Source organism: Rhineura floridana, chromosome 9, assembly GCF_030035675.1.
Source record: "Rhineura floridana isolate rRhiFlo1 chromosome 9, rRhiFlo1.hap2, whole genome shotgun sequence".
NCBI lineage: Eukaryota > Metazoa > Chordata > Lepidosauria > Squamata > Rhineuridae > Rhineura > Rhineura floridana.
In genome coordinates this window covers 83,258,995-83,279,569 of record NC_084488.1, presented here as the reverse complement: position 1 = coordinate 83,279,569, position 20,575 = coordinate 83,258,995, and the positions used below count along the sequence as shown (strand labels likewise).

At 41.2% G+C, this 20,575-nt stretch overlaps 1 protein-coding gene across 1 annotated transcript in view; it reads right to left on the bottom strand.

Annotated features, from left to right (window-relative positions):
* TNIP3 (TNFAIP3 interacting protein 3) overlaps nucleotides 1–20,575 on the bottom strand; it is a 145,846-nt gene that overhangs the window by 20,313 nt on the left and 104,958 nt on the right. Inside the window, exons 9-12 of the mRNA XM_061582942.1 lie at nucleotides 11,158–11,277; nucleotides 7,294–7,419; nucleotides 4,952–5,005; nucleotides 2,006–2,164 (exon numbers count right to left, since the gene is read on the bottom strand). Coding sequence (XP_061438926.1) covers nucleotides 2,006–2,164; nucleotides 4,952–5,005; nucleotides 7,294–7,419; nucleotides 11,158–11,277 — 459 coding nt within the window. The remainder of the gene's footprint in view (nucleotides 1–2,005; nucleotides 2,165–4,951; nucleotides 5,006–7,293; nucleotides 7,420–11,157; nucleotides 11,278–20,575) is intronic.

Genomic DNA, 20,575 nt, shown 5'->3' with positions numbered 1-20,575 from the left:
GACAGGCTCCATTCACATCAATGGTGGCTTATATTTGAGAATGTCCTGGTGAAATGCGACAATGGCAATTTCCTGTTGAGTTCTTTTCCATAATGTGCAGGAATGCTCACACACACCACCGGCATGATGTCATCACATTGCAGGCTACCAGTGGCAGCCAATTATGTGGAATTGGGGCAAGGAAACTCAAAATGTGATGAAATCACATAATGGGGTGTTTGGTTCCTATAGACTATGGAGGAGGATGCAGTGTGGGGCTACCAGTTTTAGCGGTGCATCCTGTGGGATGCACAACACATTCTGGGTTTAGTTTGTGAATACAAGTTAATTATATCTATTCTTTACAGAAGGATATAATCCTGAGCCAGTCCTGTACTCCTTTTGGTGCCCCAACCTCACTCCTGTACTCTTGTACTCCTGCTGTACAGCCTCAACCTCACTTCCATCACATCCCTTCTCCTCCTGATAAGCAGCAGTGATGCCACTGCTGGGAGGCTATTGCTATGGCTCCAGCCTACCAGGCAAGCAACTCATGATTATTTACAAAGTACTGTTAATTAGTAAAGTGTTTTCAGTTTTCATTGGGTTCCCCCTCCCAATGCAACATAAAATATACTGAACTTATTCCCCACTAGTGGAGTCTCCAGTGTCTATCCTACCCCAGAGTATCCTATTAGATTGTCTGTGTGAATGTGTGCTTCCAGAAAGGATGTTTATTGAGCATTCATCCTGATATGTTTGCATAGAGATTATATTGTATGACATTGCCAGCTACTTTCCAGTACAATTCCCTATCAATTTTATTATTGGACTTTTTGCAATTAGAATAATGATAAGATCCCAGGCTATGGTCTGAAGGCACATGAGGCCAGCACCCTGCTGAAGCTAAGCAGGATCAGGTCTGGTCAGTGCCTGGATGGGAGACTGCCTGGGAACCATATGTAAGCCGCCTTGGGTTTCTATGATGAGAATAAAAGTGGAGTATATATGAAATAAATAAATAAATATTGATGATGACTAGAAAGTAAAGAGTAACAGCTAAATTCTTCACAACTAAACAGCCCATATGGAAGTGCACTATATGTGAGTTACAAATACTGATGAAATCAAACTCTAGAAATAACAGGTTTGATATATACAAATTTATCCAATTCCTAATATTTGACTGCATTTTGAAAGGTATTTAGCATCAAGGGAATCAAGCTCCATTAAACCTGAAAGTGGTCTGTTCATAATGTCAAATGGATGAATTATTTTTATTTGTTTAATTTATATCCCATTCTTCCTCCCAGAAGGAGTACAGGGGGGCAAAGATAACACTAAAAATGCTCTCAAACATCTTAAAAACAGACTTTAAAACATATTAAAACATATTTTAAAACATCTTTTAAAAAAAACTCTAAAAACATCTTAAAAAGCTATTCCAACAAAGATGCAGACTGGGATAAGGTTTCTACTTAAAAGGCTTGTTGAAAGAGGAAGGTCTTCAATAGGCGCCAAAAAGATAACAGAGATGGTGCCTGTCTAATATTTAAGGGGATGGAATTCCAAAGTGTAGGTGCCGCAACACTAAAGGTCTGCTTCTGATGTTGTGCAGAAGGGACCTCCTGATAGGATGGTATCTGCAGGAGGCCCTCAACTGCAGAGCGCAGTGATCGACTGAGTATATAAGCAGTAAGGCGATATTTCAAGCTGAGCTGAAATAATTATTATGAGTTATTTGCTCATTAGCCTTACTTTAAAATCCCATTGATGCATCCCTGTAGACTGGAATTTCAAAGAAAGAAAGAACTGAAAAGCATTTACAACTATTTCTGTCAAAGCAGAAGCAGTTGTATATATTTCTGCAGGTGAGAGGTAGGAGAGGTTAGAGTTTAGGTTTCACAATGTTTACATGATTTTTTCCTCACAGTGTACTTGCAGAATTCTGGTATTCCTGATTGCAAATTGTTTTTTCCGAGCATTTCTGCTTTGTAAAATGTAAGCTGGCAGGAGTCTTACTTACTGGGGGCTGCTGCTTTCCATTAATGCAATATGAGGCCAGTGTTATTTGAGGTTCAGGGTAAGGGTGAAATAATCCACAGTTCCTGCAACTAAGACAAGGAGGATCAAACATCTGATGTGGGAAGCCATGTTTTTCCATCAGGGCTCGGAGGTCTCTTGCCTGTACAAACATGGAAATAAAAACAAAATTAAAAAACATTTTCCCATTAAAGTAGTAATTTCTTAGCACTTCCTGTTCTCTTGGTTTGGTACTGCAATGCACAACCAGTATTGTAGATAGACACCTGCCATCATTTCAGGTGGATATCATATTTTGAATTATGTACACAACCAGATTAGTAAGGCTTGCCCTGCATCATGTGTTTGAATCCCCCAAATTCCTGCGTATTCGTTCTTATGTGCCTTTTATATTGCTGTTTCATTGGTTTTATGTCGTATTTTTATCTTAATGATATTGTTTGATGTTTGATAATATGATATGGGAAGTGGTTTGTGTGCAGAAGATCCCAAATTCAATCCCTGGCATCTCCTGGTAAGACTGGGAGAGACTCCTACCTGAAACCCTGGAAAGCCACTGCCAGTCAGTGTAGACAATACTGAGCTGGATGGACCAATGGTCAGACTCAGTATGAGGCAGCTTCCTACATACCTGTGTTTGTATTTATATTGTACACTGCTTGGAGATTTTTTAAATATTAAGAAGTTTATCAACGCTTTTAAAAAATAAATGAATATTCATCTACAAGGACAAATGCAATCTTGTCTTAACCACTGGAAAGCACTTAACCACTTTGGAACAGCTACAACATGTGCCCAGGGCCACTGGTAGCTGAAACCAAAGTAATGGCCTTGCGGGAACGGGATCTCTCTGACAAACAAAGCTGAGCTAAACATTTTCAGGGTGAATTTTGCCCAAGATTGCACCCCGTTCCAACAGCTTACTTTTTTTGCTACTGCCTGTTTGGATGCTAGAAGCACTAGTTTCAACAAAAATGTAAGATAGGGTACTTGGGATGCTGAATTTTGCACTCAATACTGTATTTTGCACTTTTCCTATACTAGCACAGAATCATGGCATACACTGAGCCCTATAGATAGGTAGATGTAGTTGCGGTCGATGGGTGAAATAATATGCAGACAACAGCAGCTATGGTTGAATAAAGGGCCACTTTATTAAATTATAAACAAGAACGTTTAAAGCGACCTGCAGAGGTGAAACCTAAGTGCGGGAACTAACTATAGGCAAGCAGCTTGCCCTACAGCTCTCGGGCGACCAGCCCCTGCTGGGGCAAATGGCAAGCCCCCTTTTGCTTACCCCTTGCCCCGGCCACACCTTGTAGGTGAGTAGGGAGGCCTTCCCACGTCACCACCCCCCGGGGCCGTAGAACCCTCAGGTGGATGAGGTAAGTTGGCCCCAAAAGCAGTCCATATCCTGCCCTCGGGCCATATAACCCTGAGAGACAGGCCTCCGGAACCACCAATCACCTTGAAAGGTGCCTAAGGGGGCCACCTAGCTGTCATTACCTATTTCCCCTCCCGCACTTTACCGAATCCCTGTCCAAAATATGTCCACGTTAATAATTTGATTTGAACCAAATTAGCCAAATTAGCCAAAACACAACCTATTAATCACGACACCCTCTAACCCAGTTCCCTCCATCCCCCAAAGTGTGGAGCAGGCAAAAAACCTGCCCGCCAACAAGGGTGGGCAGGATAAAAATTCCTACTCAGCCCCGAAGCGACCATGGTCACACTGTAAAAGAGGGAGGGTGGGACGGGCGTCGCGAGCCAAGAGGAAGTCGGAGGGGGCTGAGCGGGCTTAAATAGGCCCGTAGCTCCGTCCCCTCCGTGCGGAACATTGCGCATCATCCCAATGCGACGCGCGACGTTCCCTTCTTCAAAATGGCTACTGTGACTTCACCCTCGGCCGCAACTGTGCTACCGCTCCCCAGAGCTTCGCGCAGGTAAGCAAAGCTGCATTTGCGGTCGATGGGTGAAATAATACGCAGACAACAGCAGCTGTGGTTGAATAAAGGGCCACTTTATTAAATTATAAACAAGAACGTTTAAAGCGACCTGCAGAGGTGAAACCTAAGTGCAGGAACTAACTATAGGCAAGCAGCTTGCCCTACAGCTCTCGGGCGACCAGCCCCTGCTGGGGCAAATGGCAAGCCCCCTTTTGCTTACCCCTTGCCCCGGCCACACTTTGTAGGTGAGTAGGGAGGCCTTCCCACGTCACCACCCCCTGGGGCCGTAGAACCCTCAGGTGGATGAGGTAAGTTGGCCCCAAAAGCAGCCCATATCCTGCCCTCGGGCCGTAAAACCCTGAGAGACAGGCCTCCGGAACCACCAATCACCTTGAAAGGTGCCTAAGGGGGCCACCTAGCTGTCATTACCTATTTCCCCTCCCGCACTTTACCGAATCCCTGTCCAAAATATGTCCACATTAATAATTTGATTTGAACCAAATTAGCCAAATTAGCCAAAACACAGCCTATTAATTACGACACCCTCTAACCCGATTCCCTCCATCCCCCAAAGTGTGGAGCATGCAAAAAACCTGCCCGCCAACAAGGGTGGGCAGGATAAAAATTCCTACTCGGCCCCGAAGCGACCATGGGCACACCGTAAAAGAGGGAGGGCGGGACGGGCGTCGCAAGCCAAGAGGAAGTCGGAGGGGGCTGAGTGGGCTTAAATAGCCCCTTAGCTCCGCCCCCTCCGTGCGGAACGTCGCGTGTCATCCCAATGCAACGCGCGACGTTCCCTTCTTCAAAATGGCTACTGCGACTTCACCCTCGGCCGCAACTGTGCTACCGCTCCCCAGAGCTTCACGCCGGTAAGCGAAGCTGCATATATATTCCTCATGGGTTCAAAATGGGTTCAGTTTATTTGTAACTAGCACAAACTGTGTTAAGCTTGAACCTCCTATAAAAAATAACACACACACCTGTTGCTTTACTTGCTTTTCAAGTCGTTCCTTTTCTTCCTGGCAGTCTTTAACCTGTGAAGGGGAAATTCACTCCAGTGAAGCAAGCAAATATATCTCATGCCTCGAAACCATAAAGAACCAAGTGGTGCATATACACTGATTGCTTCAGTTTCTAAACTGGCAACATTTTCATTTCTATGGCGTTTCTAATGACGGAATTTTGGAGGCCTAACTTGTCAGTAATTGCCACATCGGCATGTCACATCTACAACTCTGGATTTCTTTATGCATAATTTGTGCCCCTACAGGTAGATAGGCATGTATCTAATTGTATAAGAGACCAAAAAAAATACCATACTGAAAAAGTGCATGACGCTATCAGTATGCTATTGAAAGCAGCAAGATCAAATTTCACAATTGCTGAAATTAGGAACTCTCATGCCCTCTAGTGGTAGCTTGCTTAGCTAAATTAGCACTTATCATCCGGTTCATTTGAGGAGTTTGTTTTGTGTTTGGTGCTCTAAATTCAACAGCACCAATGAGGGAAATTGTTTGGGTCATGCTGACAGAACTTCTCTTGCTTGTTAAAGCCAAAGCCCTCACTCATGGGAAGGCAGTGAAAAACACAAGCTGGACTTTTTGTTGATAATGTATCAGTATTTGTTCTCACATTCCAGTGACCTGACTGAATTAACTCAATGAATATATAAAGGAGGGAGGTTAGGCTGAATAACTGAAAAATATTCTAAACTTCAGAGGCAGCCTAGCAATAGTGTAAGCTGACCAGGAATACACAGATCTCCTTTAGGAAGAGTTGCACAAGCATTTTTCAAGTATCCTCTGTGAGCTCACAGAATTGGACTTGGCAAATAACAATTTTTCACCCACTCTAGGGTCCCATATTTAGCTTCCTTGTGCCATTTGGACTTGTTTCAGGAGACCTCTAGTTGCCACCCCCATCTTCCTTCCCTTCCCTCATGATACCTGCCAATTGAGAAACTGCCTTCTGAGCCTTCCTTTCTCACTTCCTGCAAGACAGGTTGACCAGAAGACAGCCCAAGGCAAAGCTGTGCCAGGTAATACAAATAACTGCCTTTATATATCATTTATAAGCATGTCAAAGCACACTGCTGATGCCAACAATGACAGCTTTATTTATTGTTCCCCTTTTCTAGGCAGATGCTAGGGCTTCAAAAAGAGTAGCATGCTTACTAAGTAGGGTTGCCAGAACTTGACCCAGACAGGGGCCAGTACCTTTCAAGAGTATGAAGGCAGGTAGGTAATAGCAGACTGGAAGCAAGGCAGTATCTAGAATTCCTTCTAGATTCTACATAGTGACTGGCACAAGCCTACTTTTCCAATGTGGCACTTTAAGGATATCAGGGCCTAATGAACAGCTACAGCTCCACTGATGAAATCATAGCAGAAGTAGGATTTGAATTTGCTGGGTTGGCTGTCAGTTATAGTTTCCTGGATCTATGTAATTAACAGTGCAATAATCCTATGCAATGTTTATATTGTAATCGCTTTGGGATGCCTCATGGGAAGCAATTCATAAATAAAATAAATAAATAAACATGAACGTAATTGTGATTAACCAAACAGAGATTTTTATTGCATTAACAAAACGTTTCAGCTTCCGCCTTCATCAGCTGCTAACATACCAAGGTGGCATTTGTATGTTAGCAGCTGATGAAGGCGGAAGCTGAAACGTTTTGTTAATACAATAAAAACCTCTGTTTGGTTAATCACAATTACGTTCATATATATGTTTAGGTGATTAACAGAATCCTTATAGGGATCCAGAGCAAGCTTGAGTGAAGTTCTGTTTGTTGCTTTCAAAACTGTCTAAAATAAATAAATAAATGTATTTTTACTCAAACATTAAGTCCCATTAGGTAAGCATATATAATGATTGGAGCCTTAAGGCTGCAATCCAATACATGTCTACTCTGAAGTAAGCTCCATTGGGTTCAATGGGAGTTACTCCCAGGTGTGTATTGGACTGCAGCCTTAGTTGCTGAAATCATACAAAATAGGCCAAAAGGACTTTCTAATTAAAATATTACGTTATTCCTAGAATCTGGAAGCAGAAAGAAAAGATGGAGAAAAGAGCTTTTTTGCCCTTTATGAAATTTGAAGAGCCACTGCATTAGTCACAAGTCACTCCATTTATTTTATTTGTGGTTGGAAGGGGGCATCAAATTATTCTTCATTTCATCACCAACATTGCTTCAGAATGATTTCATCCCAGATGGTGACAATTAACAGAAGCCAGAAAGTCATCGGTTGCATGGGAAGTGAGGAAATAAGAACAAAATCCACATGTTTTGGCAATGGTACCTTTGTTTATCTCATACCTGAGAATGTAGGTTCTCCAACTGGGATTGTATTCTCTCATTAATTCTCTGCAGTGCTTCTTTCTCTTCATTAAGTCTCTCTCTATCAGATCTTTCTTTTTTAAAGTCTTCTTCATATATTTGTACCTATAAATTAGGATAATTTAGTATCTTTACAGGAGAGGCATTTAATATCCCAAACTTTAATAAAAGGTACAATATAGTAAGCTTATCTATTTCTGTGTGAAAGGGTGAGTTTATAGGAAAAATGCTCTACAAGGGAAATGCTGTGGTGGGTTTTGACATTTCAGTAATTTTTAAAAGTTATTTGTTCTTATAAATCTTCCCCTCTGATGGAACAAACGTGCAACTACAAGAATACATGTCTTAATTTTTAGGTGAGCAATTTTAGTATGAGCAATGTCACATACTTGTATCTATTTCACCTAGTGCCTCCATCTTGCTAGGATTCAGGCTCAGTTTATTGGCCCTCATCCAGCCCACCACTGAGTCCAGGCAGCAGTCAAGGGCTGAGCTGAAACACAGCCATCCTTTGAAATTTGCACTTATTCAAATTTTGCAATGAAGTTCGCCAGCCAATGTTTACAAAAATGCATATGTTAGGGGGAAGTGTGCATAAAAATGAATATATGTGTGAAAATAACATAAAACGTGTTCTATGAGAGGAAATGGCTTGCAGAAATGTGTACATCAGTCAAAACTGCCTTAAAATGTGTTTATTAGGAGAAATTCGCACTAAATTTTCATGAGGTTAAAAAAAAGCAAATTGTTGCAGAAATGTGGAGAACTGAATGAGAAACAGAAAAATGAGAAACTGAGAGAACCGAAGCCCTTCTAAGCATATTTTCTTCCAAAATGCACAATTCTAAATACAGTTTATCTTAACATGTGCAATTAGTAAATATATTTGGGTACTTTCTTGAGCTGAGAACTGTATCAGAGAAGTGAGAAATCAGGAGAACTATATTCTGTCTGGGAGGAGTGACTTCATATCAGAATTTGCAGAGACTGAATCCTCAGGCATTCCTACCTGCAACTAGGGATGGGGGAGAAATTTGACACTAGGTGCTTTCACACTGCACTTTATTCCGTTATTCTGACGATTTATTTCCTGTTAATTTGCGCATAAAATTTGAGCTTTCACACGACATAACGGGTAGCTCCGGAATTCTGGTGGAATGTAGTGGAAGTTTAGCACTAAATTCTGCAATAAATGATACCTCAAAAATTCCGATAGCAAGGCCGGGGACACGGAAGATCGCGGGAGTTTTGCGCTAGCTGCCGCTGCTCACATGACAGCCATCCCAGCATGCAGTGCGTTCCTGCCCTTACTAACAGCCCTCCCAGCATGCAGTGAACCATATTAAAGATTAGAAAAATAAGAAGCTCAGAGGACCAAAAAGTCCAGTTTTGTCAATTTAGCCTCCATCTCATGGGTGTTGCATACCTCTTTCCTTCCTCCTACTTCCTCTCATTGCAGTGTTAGCTTTTGTAATTTATTTTTTAAACTACAGTTGCATCATTTAACTCGAAGTGAAAAAGGGGGTTTATCATCATCACCACCACCACCACATTTGCAATGGGCTCCACTAAGGGAAGGTTTTGTTGTTGTTGTTTGTAAACAAATTACAGCACTTGTATTTAAAAATATCAAGGAAGGACATTGTAGGATGGCAGTGTAAGCAGAAATTTGTGGGGCATCACTAAACACGACTGCTTCAGGTGCATCATAGCACTTTGCTAGATCACATTGGACAGGAATAGAGATGCAATTGCATTGCAGTTTTTTAAAAAATCAGCAGAAGCCAAGTCTCTAAAAAGAAGGGAGGATAAAACATTGAATAAATTAGTTTGGCAATAAGGTCCACATTCTCTGTAATAGCTGAATGAACAAATTATGTAAATTCTGACTAGTGTGGAAACAATTCAGGGCTGGCTTAGTCATAAAGCAACTAGATGATTTATTCTAGATGTGCAGGGGATTCTGATCAGCCAGCGGGCATACACTGGCCCCATCTGCACTATACATTTAACCACTTTAAACAGTCATGGCTTCCCCCAACGAATTCTGAGAACTGTAGCTTATTAAAGGTCCTGAGAGTTGGTAGTTGTTAGGAGACCTTTATTCCCCTCACAACCATGATTCACAGAGTTCCCTGGGAAGAGAGAATGATTGTTAAACCACTCTGGGGATTGAAGCTCTGTGAGGGGAATGGGGGTCTCATAACAACTCTCAGCACCCTTCACAAACTACACTTCCAAGGGCTTTTTGGGGAACGCCATGACCATTTAAAATAGTATAATACTGCTTTATATGCACAGTGCTGATAGGGACATTATCTGTGCTTTATGTCATAGCTGGCTGTCTTCCCAGTTCTCTCTGGGGAGGAGTGCAGAGTCCTTCGCATTTTTGGCTATGTTTTCTCTATTTCTAGGTCTTGGAGAATGGTTTGTGACTTTTTCTATGGGCTCAGTTCCCTACCCCTCCCATACAAACACACACTATAAGGCAGGAGGAAAGGAGCTGGAGACAGGAAAACTGCCAACTGGCCCTGCTGTTGGTTCCCCCTATGATCTCATTCTCACAACCCTTATGATGACTATTGCAAGCTTAAGGCTGCAATCCAATCAATTTAACTGAGAGAAAGTCCCATTGAACCCAATGAACCCTACTTCTGAGTAGACATGTGTTGAATTGTAGCCTAAGTCATGAAGAAGGCTTAGAAAACAAGACATGCCGATTCAAAACGTCTTTCTAACATAGAATTGGAATTGGAATCTGTTCTCCAATATGCAGTGTAAACTCCATAGTATCTCTATGGATTCATAAAATGGAAAGAAAGAAAGAAAGAAAGAAAGAAAGAAAGAAAGAAAGAAAGAAAGAAAGAAAGAAAGAAAGAAAGAAAGAAAGAAAGAAAGAAAGAAAGAAAGAAAGAAAACTAGATTTAAGTGCCCTCTGAAGTATGGGAAAAGGCAGGAGTGGGAATGATATACTCTGTTTTATTGTGTGTACAATCCATTACCGAACAATCAAATTCAAGGTTTTACCTTTCCACATGTGGCATGCATTACATGAGAGTAAAATCTGGCTCAGCCCTTCAAACGTGACAGAAACAAGTATTTTAGTCCGCGGGCCTTCCTGTCCTACACATTTGTATTTCAACAACTGACTCTAACAGTGTCCAGAATGACAGACTTTAAACTTAAGGTTAACTGGAAAGTAACATAATTTTAAACGGATGGGTTCCTGTATAAAAGGAAACCCAAGGGAGAAAGTACATCTTTTCTTGAGGTTTAGGACTGCAACACAGATTAAATTAATCTTACGTTCCACAGATAATGGAGTTTATTTGAGCCAATTGGGGACACTTTATGTGCTTTTAATTTATCTGTACGCTTAGAATATTGTGCTAAAGCAAAGCTTTGCTCTTAGAAGAATGAGTTTCATAAAGAATGAGGGAACATAGAGCCTCACAAAAATGGGAAAATGGCACATGGCTTCTTGATAATTAACTCCTACCAGAGGCATTTGATAGGGGAGTTGAATGGAGTATTGGAACTAAAGTAGCTCTATGAAAACAAAAGGTAAATATATATTGACCAGCTGGAGAAAAGAGATGTGAAGTAACTATTTATTTATAAAGTTGTCTAGTAATAGTATATCTGAAAACCAGAGTTTTTGATTTTGTCACCCTTCAATTATAACAGTTCTGAGCTCACGAAGTAATTTGAGCACATAAATAACTGCATCTGCAATAACATGTTCCCATTAAAACTGCTGAGTTTCCTCCTCCTCAAATTTTACCTTCAGAATTAAATGTCTTAGTGTGTTACTGGTCAGGTTCATCTTTAATCTATTCATACCTGTTGTCTAAGAACTTCCATCTGCATCCTCATCTCTTCATGGTTGGAATTCCTGCCCAGGGAATCCACATGAGGCACATGCAAAGATGCACTTTGATTTTTCAAGGCATCCAGAAGGGCCTGTAGCCGAAAAGAAAAAGAAAAAGAAAGGACTTGATGTATGCAATTCACTCCATCAAAATTATTCCTTTTTAAGCAGTACAATTTTCTTTAACCTCTCTAATTAACATTTTTATACTATCCCAGACAAGGTTTGGGAATTTGCCATACAACAGATGTTCTCAAATTGTGGGGCAGCCCCTACCTCTTGCAGGTATTAGAAGACCTGGAGAGGGAATGATAATCCAGTGGTATACAAGATCTTGAAGGAAGTGGCAGCTTTCCCACACACAACAAAGATGTGGGAGGGCTGAGTGCCCTTATCAGGGACCTTCAGTGATCCACATTGTGTCTTTGAGATCTATTGTCTCTCCACTGCCACTTATAGTGGAAGAAGAGAGGCCAGAAAGAGCTGCTGCTCCATTCTAATGAGAGTCCCTGTGTGTGGTTTTTGCCGGGAATCAACATATCCTGTCCAATTCCCCTTTAAATGAGGGACTATCACAGTCCACATATCCTCATGTACAGAACCAAGCTGTATACAAGTGCATATAAGAATTTCAGCACATTCATCCACAAAACCCATTATTGATGTTGGGTTGATTTCGGTGGTGGAGGCACACAAGGCAGTCCTACAGTGTAATTCTTAATAGTACTATTGCCTAACATGATTTAAAAAGAGATATATGCTGGTCATGTGTATGTAAGAGCTATTTCCTCAGAAGAAATAAAGAATTACTATCAAGAATTAGCATTTAGCACTTACAAAATACTCATATCAGATGGCAGATATATGTACTTCACATTACTGGGCTTTTCCCTGTTTTTTTCCCCCCCAGGTATGGCTGATTTCAAAATCATCCTCTAAGTATAACTGTTAGGTATTAGCCTAAGTGATGTGTGTACAGGAGTGATGTGCCAGATGTATTGTCAACTGGGTAAAGCTGGGGCTTCTGTGGTGTTGGAGCCCCTCTACCAGTTGCGTTCTCTGTTCTGGCAGAGGCCAGTGAAAAGCTGCCTGCATGGCATCCTGGGTGTGTATGGGTGGTGGCAATAGAATTGCAATCTAAGTGTGGATCCAATCCAAAATTAGATATGATATGTACCTGATAATTCATAGAAAAGATCTAAACTGAATAATACAAATTTAGGCAACACATTTTTTAAAAAACAAAAATAATACATAAATTTTCTGTGCTCTCCCAGTTTGCTTCTAAGTCCTAGACACAATTCTGATACTTATCTTTTCCCTCTGCCACTATGAGCATGCAGAAATTTGTGCTTTAAAAATGAAATGTAAGATTTTGTCTTTCTAAATGTTGAATTTTTGAACTGCTTAAGACTGGATTATTTTTGGGGGTTGGGAAACTCATGGCAACTGTGGCAAATGATAGGATCTTGATGTTTATATATTTGATGAACCTTGCTTTAGGCACATAAAACATTTGTTTGGGAGTTCCACATTTCTGATTTGGGCCCCAAAATGATATTTATGAGTGTAAACTGAGCAATGGCACTTCTTTCTTTCTCTCTATATCCACAAAGTAAATGGACACCAGTTTCAGATCATCCAGGCAATTTAGCACTTTAAGTTGTAGACATCTGTCTCCTTTGCTTAAGGGGTTCTTATAGTAATATTTCAACCACATGTATTTATGCTTACATAAACAGGGCATGTTATTTATGCAACTAAATGTCAAGGCTCTGGGCACTATGGAGCATCAGATTTGGTGACTGGTATTTGGGCATCAGAAATGCATTTATTGCACTTTTTTAAAATCATTATTTACTCTACATAAAACTTGAAAATTCAACTATGAGAAAATACCTAAGATACTATAAAGGAGTGTTTCTCAAACTTTTCGAATTTGCCCTTGTACTTGATGTAGGTTGCAATCCTAAACACAATGGGACTTGTGTTGAACACAATAGGACTTGCATCTGAGTAAACATGGTTAGGATTGTACCCTAAGATACCAGAAACCAAACTACTAGTCCCAGCTATCTAATCATTCAACATGATGAGTAACTTAGCTATAAATATCATACTGTGTTATAACTAATCATAAATGAGAGGAGGAATGGAACTAAGACAAAGAAACTTACATTCTAACAAAATCAAAACACATTTACATTTAAGAGTTCCTCTGATTATTTCCAAATCGTAACCTGACTTCAGTATGTTTTGTTAATCATACAACAAATGTGTATGTGATCTGGTTTGGCTTTTCTTGTTACCATGTGGCTTACACTTGTGGGGATGACAATATATTTGCGTGCTGTATACAAGGCTCTCCAAAGACAACCTTATGTCATTTTTTGCATGAAGAGAGTTATTCTTTTTTCCTTCTAGCTCTCTGCTTCCCATGTGCTAAGCCTCCCTGCCATTTCCTTCTATGGCCTTCTTACATCACAATCCCATTCTTGCCTATTTGGAAAAAAGTCACACACTATTCAGTTGATCTTATTCACAAGTAAGCATAGGAGTACACAGTAGGATATACCTACTTACCTAGAAGTATTTCTAAATCAACATGTATAGGATTGCAATGTTAATAAAGCAGTTGCCTCATATACCCTCCTGATTGTGGGTTCTTGCAGAGGCTGTAATGCCATAGAAACACTTTTTTTGTGGTAACACCGCATTAAGTGCATATAGTAATTCTTTAGTTAGAATAACCGAACTGGGGTGGGAGTGGTGGTTCACTACATTTTCCTGTCTTTCCCAATAAAGGACATACTAGAAATAATTCTATGCTAATCCACAAGGAAAATGTGCAGGTTGTTCAGTTGCCTACAGCTTTCCTTTGTTCTCTACAGTACTTCAGGAATTAGTTGTGCCCTATATGTAGGGGTGTAAGAAACACCATTTTCCATTCTGCCCTGTATTCATTGCATGCAACATTGTTTCTGTTCCACTGCAATTCCTCTTCCATCTAAAACTAGGTTATTCATCTCTGTGACATATGTAAAGGCCCTTAAGAGAGTCCTTACCCTTTCTGTACTTTTGCACCCCCCCAATGGTCACTAAGAAAAGCAATACCCCACCCCAAATAGAATAGCCCAATGGACTGATAGCTGCCACCACCTACTCAGTGTGGAGCAGGAGGATTCTACTACAGCTTGCCTAAGGCAAGGATGTGGGATGAGATGATATTGTTTATTCAGAATCCCCTTGGATCAAACCACACCAGCTGTACTTTAAACAAACAGATTGATTTACTGCCTAAATACACAGAACATGGGGTTGCAGTCAATTTAGATAAATAATAAAAGGTTGCTCAATTTATGAACTTGTTCTGCTTACTAACATAGGCAGGTAGCTTCTTGTACATGCTGGAGGACTAGATCTGCCTAGAACCAGCAGTCTTTCTTTTCTCCCTGCTGAAAGATGAACAGTATGGTCTTCATCCAGCTTCCTCAGCTAACTCTAAGTAAAGATTCTGAGCACAGGACTTGGCTAAATGTCTATAGGTCTTTGACTGTGAAATTGGAACAGTGGCCTAAACTGCACCAGGATGTGGGTGGGGTAGAACAAGGGGTCACAAAAGTCAACTTTGATTGCTCATTTAGCAATGAAGGGTGAAGGAGTACAGTATACAGGAAGGACTGCTGAGGTCTTCAGGTGCAAAATTTAATGCATTTTCAACAATGTAGCCCTAACCTTCCCAGCTCTCTGAGATAGTCTCACTGTCCGCTGTAGGGAAATTACATATCTTATATCATGAATTATGTAAGTTATGTTGTCATTACATTATTTCATTCCATTCATTTCAATGCAAAGAAAGCACAATGCCAATGGGGGTGAATGTAATCAGTTATGTATAGTTTGTGGACTGAAAGCAACAACAACAGTGAATATCAATCTTATTTGCTGGATTGATTTCTATTCTGGACATGGGATGAATAAGCGAACATTGACAATTTCAGCTCCCATTTCCTTTTTCATCAGAATTCACTGACATCCATACCTATAGGTGACTTTTAGGAGGGGATTCCTGTGTTTGCCACCAGGTGGTGTTGCTCCTTGCTCTCTCTTCTACTCCCAGGAGCCTTCATAAAGAAGCTGCAGCCACACAACTGTGTGAGGGAGCCCTCAGCCTTTTTTATTTAGATGTATAAGAGGAAGTTGTTGCTAGACAGTAATGGGACCAAATTTGGGGCTATTTGGGAATGTGAAAGTATTGGATACTGGTAACTGACCTATTGGTAAACTTTATGCTGACTAAAATTTTTGATATATTTTATATGAACTGTTAATTGTTGAATTGTTAGTGTTTTCATGGTATTACAATTTTTATCATGGTGGTATTTAGACTGGGTTTTTTTCTGTGAACAGATGTATTTGGAAAATGTGAAATAAGTTGGGAGTGACATTAGGGGCTAGCAGAAGTGTACACCAATTTTCAAGCTGACAATGCAGGTCAATCTAGAACTCTCCCTTCCCACTTCCATGCTTCAGCTTTGAAAAGGAGGTCAGAAACAGCACTTCTGATTTTATCTAACTGCAGCTTAGCATCACACTCAAGCTCTAAACAGTCATTATTTTTAACTGTTATTTATTGAAACAAGCCAGTATCAGCTATGGTTTGAAGCTGGCTTGTTTCCATAAACCACAAAAAATTAGCGATAATCTTTCCTGGGGTTGGACATAACAAACCATGGCTACTTGAAAATGAAAGTGAAAGCATCCAATGTCACTCTCACAGCCATGGTAGGGGAGAGGGGAGGGGGATGTTGAGGAGCCCAAGACTCACACACTTAATACTAAAAGTTACCTGGTTCCTGCCCTATGTCTTGTAATCCGCTTACTAGGGATGTGCTGGAATTCCTCCCACTTTGGAATTGTACCAAATTTCCCATTAATTCACTTATTCTCAGTTGCTGAAGATCAGATTTTAACGTAGAGAATTTCTGTGGCTATTTTTGAAAATGGACTCTTTTTTTAAAAAAAAATCTGCCCCTAAAATATTGATTGTAAGAATGACAATTGATCAATATTTTAAAATATTACTATTTCCTTCAAAATACAGATATTTCCTTCAAAATATTTAAATAAATAAAATATTTAATATTTTATTAAATAAATAAAATATAAATAATCGAATTATTAGATTTATATTCCGCCCTTCCTCCCAATAGGAGCCTAGGGTGGCAGTGTATCAATATTTCCTTTAAAAATATCGATATTAATATCATTATTTTTCTGAGGGGAAGAAACCCACAGACTGGTAAAAGCAGCAGCTAGCAGGTACAGAATGAACTCGAGTCGATGCCAGCCTGTTAGGTCAATGGAATGCTTTCGAACTGGCAGCAGCCAGTGGATCCCATCCCTACCACTTACAAGTTTCATTAAAATCAAGTGGTATATACATTTTGTTAAATAAATAAAGTTAAAACATTGTTCAGTGTTATATCCAAACCAGGCCAGTGTAATGGATTTTCTGGAGCTGCATTCAACTACATCCTACTCAGAGCAGACCTAAGTTTGTTGTGTCCATTAACATAAATGGGTCTACTTTGAGTAGGACTACAGTAACGTTTTTAGAAAGTATGATTTTTTTATCCTTAGTTTTGAGATAGTACCTCCGGGAAGGGCCAGTGTGGTGGGGGCAGTGCCACAGAGCCACATTCTGACACTTGTGACATGGCACCTTACCCAGATGGTGAAGGGGCAGGATGGCAGTGAGGTTGGAGCTGCACTGGTACAGCCAATCTGTTGCTCCTGCCAGTGCAACCACACAGCCCCGTCCTCACCACTACCCTGTCCCATCCATGTCAGCTGCAGTGATGCTGGTATTGGAAGTGCATCACTGCCCCACCCTACTGGCTGCTCCCCAGTGCTTTCTAATGCATGACATTAAGAAAAGTTGATATTCAGATTAAAATCACAGGTAAACATCTGGGGGAAAAACATTTAATCTGTAAAACTAAATGAGTTATTGCTGTGCAATGCCCAGAAATCACCAAACAATGCTGAAATGTTTTCTATAACTTGTCATTAGCGTGCACTGAAAATACTGTTGGCAGTTTTGCCATCCTCACATTTTCATAATTTATGTCATGCCTCAAAATTCTTGCATTATAAATAATTTATTTCCTGAAAGACTTTTATTAGCATTCTGGCCTGCAACATTTCATCTTCATCTGTAGTTAATTACACGATTCTAGTGGATCAGAGCTAACATTTTTTATTTTAATAACAGTGAATTGTATTTTTCCTTCCTGAAGATTTGTGCCTTGTCTCTTAGCTTAAAGCTAGATGGAGCTATTTTTTTCTCAAAGAAATGAGTTTCCTCAGGAAGTGTTTGTGGCTTACCAAGAGATGTGGTTAAAAGAAAATATGCTCATTGCGTTATTGCAGCCTGTTTTGGTGGAAATATGTTTTATGTCTCTCTGGCATTGGCTTTTTATTCTTATTTTGTAACATTTAAAAAGCACACTACACACCTGGAGTATCCAGCTAGGGCTTGCTTATATGCAGAACCTAGATCAGAAGCTACATGCATAAACAGCTGCTGCTTGTATGATTTTCCCTTCCTTGCTCCAAGAACAAGTGTGATGCATAGCCCCTCTTGTATACTTTAACTCTGCCTATCAGAGTTTTAGAACAAGAAAGCAAGGGGCTTGGATCTATTCTTCCTGCTTTTCATTCCCTAAACAGCTGACTAGTGGTGTACTGAGTATGGAAGTGGGTTACGTACACTTCATTCCCAGCTGCTTAAGATGTGGAGATTTGGATCAGGGCCATACTCTCCAGATAATCAAGAGAGACATACATCATCCCCTTCCTCTTCTTATATGAGAGAAAAAGGGAGGAAAAGAGAGAGGCAAGGAGAGAGAGGCCATCTTAGAATATCAGTTCACAATCTCTTGAGTACAAAACAAAAATGTGTAACTAAACTGTAACATACAAGCAGGGTCTGCAACAAAATGTTGCAGTGTGAAGTGCTCCTGTTCAGGATTCTAGTTCACATTAGTCTGTTACCCTGACACAGTTTTCTGTGTCCCCACACTTTCTGCAGTCAGTCAGAATTCCTCCTCTTTTTGGGCTTTTTTCTAAAGATTTCCTTGGACAGCTTTGCCTGCTGATAAGCTGCCTCTTGTATGCACGTGTTACCATTTGGCTACATAAGGGCTGCCACTCAGAAAATTGAGATCACTACCGTAGGGCCCTGCTTTCCGGCGCATCGCTTCTCGGCGCTTCGCTAATGTGGCGGTTTTGAATTGTATCCATGTTCCATATGTTTGCCGCTTGTTCTGTTTTTGCGGTGGAAAATTGCCAGAATACAGAGAGACGCTGAGTGCACAAATTGATGGCACCTGATGCCCTTCTTGGACTCAGCTACTGAGCATGTCGTCAGAGCTTGGAAATGTTCCTTTTTTAAACTACAGTTGGGCTGATGGGAGTTGTAGTTCAAAAAAGGAACGTTTCCAAGCTCTGATGACGCGCTCAGCAGCTGAGTCTGAGAAGGGCGTCCGACACCATTTTATTGTCGAGGGAGGCAGCGGAGTGCGAGCGAGTGAGCGAGCGAACAGGCAGGGGGGAGGGCGAGCGGACAAGGGGGGGACGAGCGAGAGAGGCAGCGGAGGGCAAGTGAGCAAACAGGCAGTGGGGAGGGTGAGTGGGTAAGAGGAGACAAACGAGGGAGGCGGCGGAGGGCGAGTAAGTGAACAGGCAGGGGGAGGGCGAGTGGGCAAGGGGGAACAAGTGAGGGAGGCAATGGAGAGCGAACGAGCGATCAGACAGGGGGGAGGGCGAGCGGGCAAAGGGGGATGAGCGAGGGAGGCGGCGGGCGAGCGAACAGGCGCAGGCGGGCAGGCAGCTCCCTCCCTGTGATCCATGGCAGGGAGCCTGCCATGGAAGGGGAGCACTACTCCCCCACCATAACAAGGGCGAGTGAGTGAGCGAGTGGGGGGGAGAGGACGATGCACGGAAAAGCGGAATGTTGATCAGCTGTTGCACAGGGAGCTTCAGGGGCCAAGCACTGTCAGCTGGAGCTCCCCGCACTACAGCTGATCGATGTTCCGCTTTTTGGCGGGGGTCTGGTCCCTAGCCTGCAGTATGTGGGGCCTTACTGTATTAGTAGAAAATAAACTATGAATCAGAATTAGTGGCATTCAAAATATATACATGAAAGAGTAAAGGCTAAGGGGATTAAATTGCATTTTATTAAACAGCAGGAATAGAAAATGTTTCTCCAATAAAAACATAGGGTGATATTCAACACTAGTCATACTCAGAGTAGACCTATTGAAGTTAATGGTTCATTTAAGTTAATTAATTTCAATGGGTCTACTACTATGAGTAGGACTTAGTTGAACACAACCCATAGAACTGTTTTGTTGCACTAACCAATGCTATCAGTTGTGTTGGACTAGCATATGTGCTTTCTCTAAGTAATACCAGGCACATCCACACCATACTTTTTAAAGCACATAGCTTCCCCCAAAGAATCCTGGGAATGGTAGTTTGTTAATGATGCTGGAGACTGTAGTTCTGTGATGGGTAAACTAGTTCCCAGGATTCTGTGGGGAAAGCCATGTGCTTTAAAGGTATGGTATGGATGTGACCACCTTATGACCTGAACATGAATACATCAGAATAAATTGCAGCAATTCTCACTCTCATGGCAGGTATACTCCATGCTTCACTCCACTTACTGGTGAATGTCTGCTCTTCATGCAGAACTTTCTTTACACAAATCAGAGTTATAGAGTGATACTAATACAATCATGCAATGGAAATTTGCTGGTTCATGTGAATCAGCCTTTGCTCTTAACAATTGTGAACAAACAGGCAAATGTTCTTGTGATAGCTTTCATAATGCTAATGTAGGTGCTAGTGGTCACTGGCAAGATACAAGCTGCAGATGGGAGGGGGTGCTTAACACTTCCACTGCCTGCCAATTCCCTCTGAAAATCTCCCTCAAGCAATTTTACACACACACACACCAGTCTGGTCCAAAAGTGGAAGTAAGCCCAGCTGCAGGAGAAAACACCTTAGGAGGATTGGTGAGGTGAAACACTCTTCCCTCCACTGAAAGTGCCTCCCAGTCCCCATATTCCTGCTAGCCCTAATGCAACCATGCATTTATCAGGATACCATCTAGTTCTGTCTTCACACTTTATGTGGCAAGTATATTTTTGGAGTGCCAACTAAGTCCAAAGGGAGGTGCATATCTGTAAGCCCACATTGGATGTAGGCTGGGGAGCTGCAAGCAATAGCAGCTTCTGATGGTACAGCTACAGGACATTTTCAAATATATACTTTCCAGCCACTCCAGACAGAAGTAGGGAAGCTGTAGCCTTCCAGAAA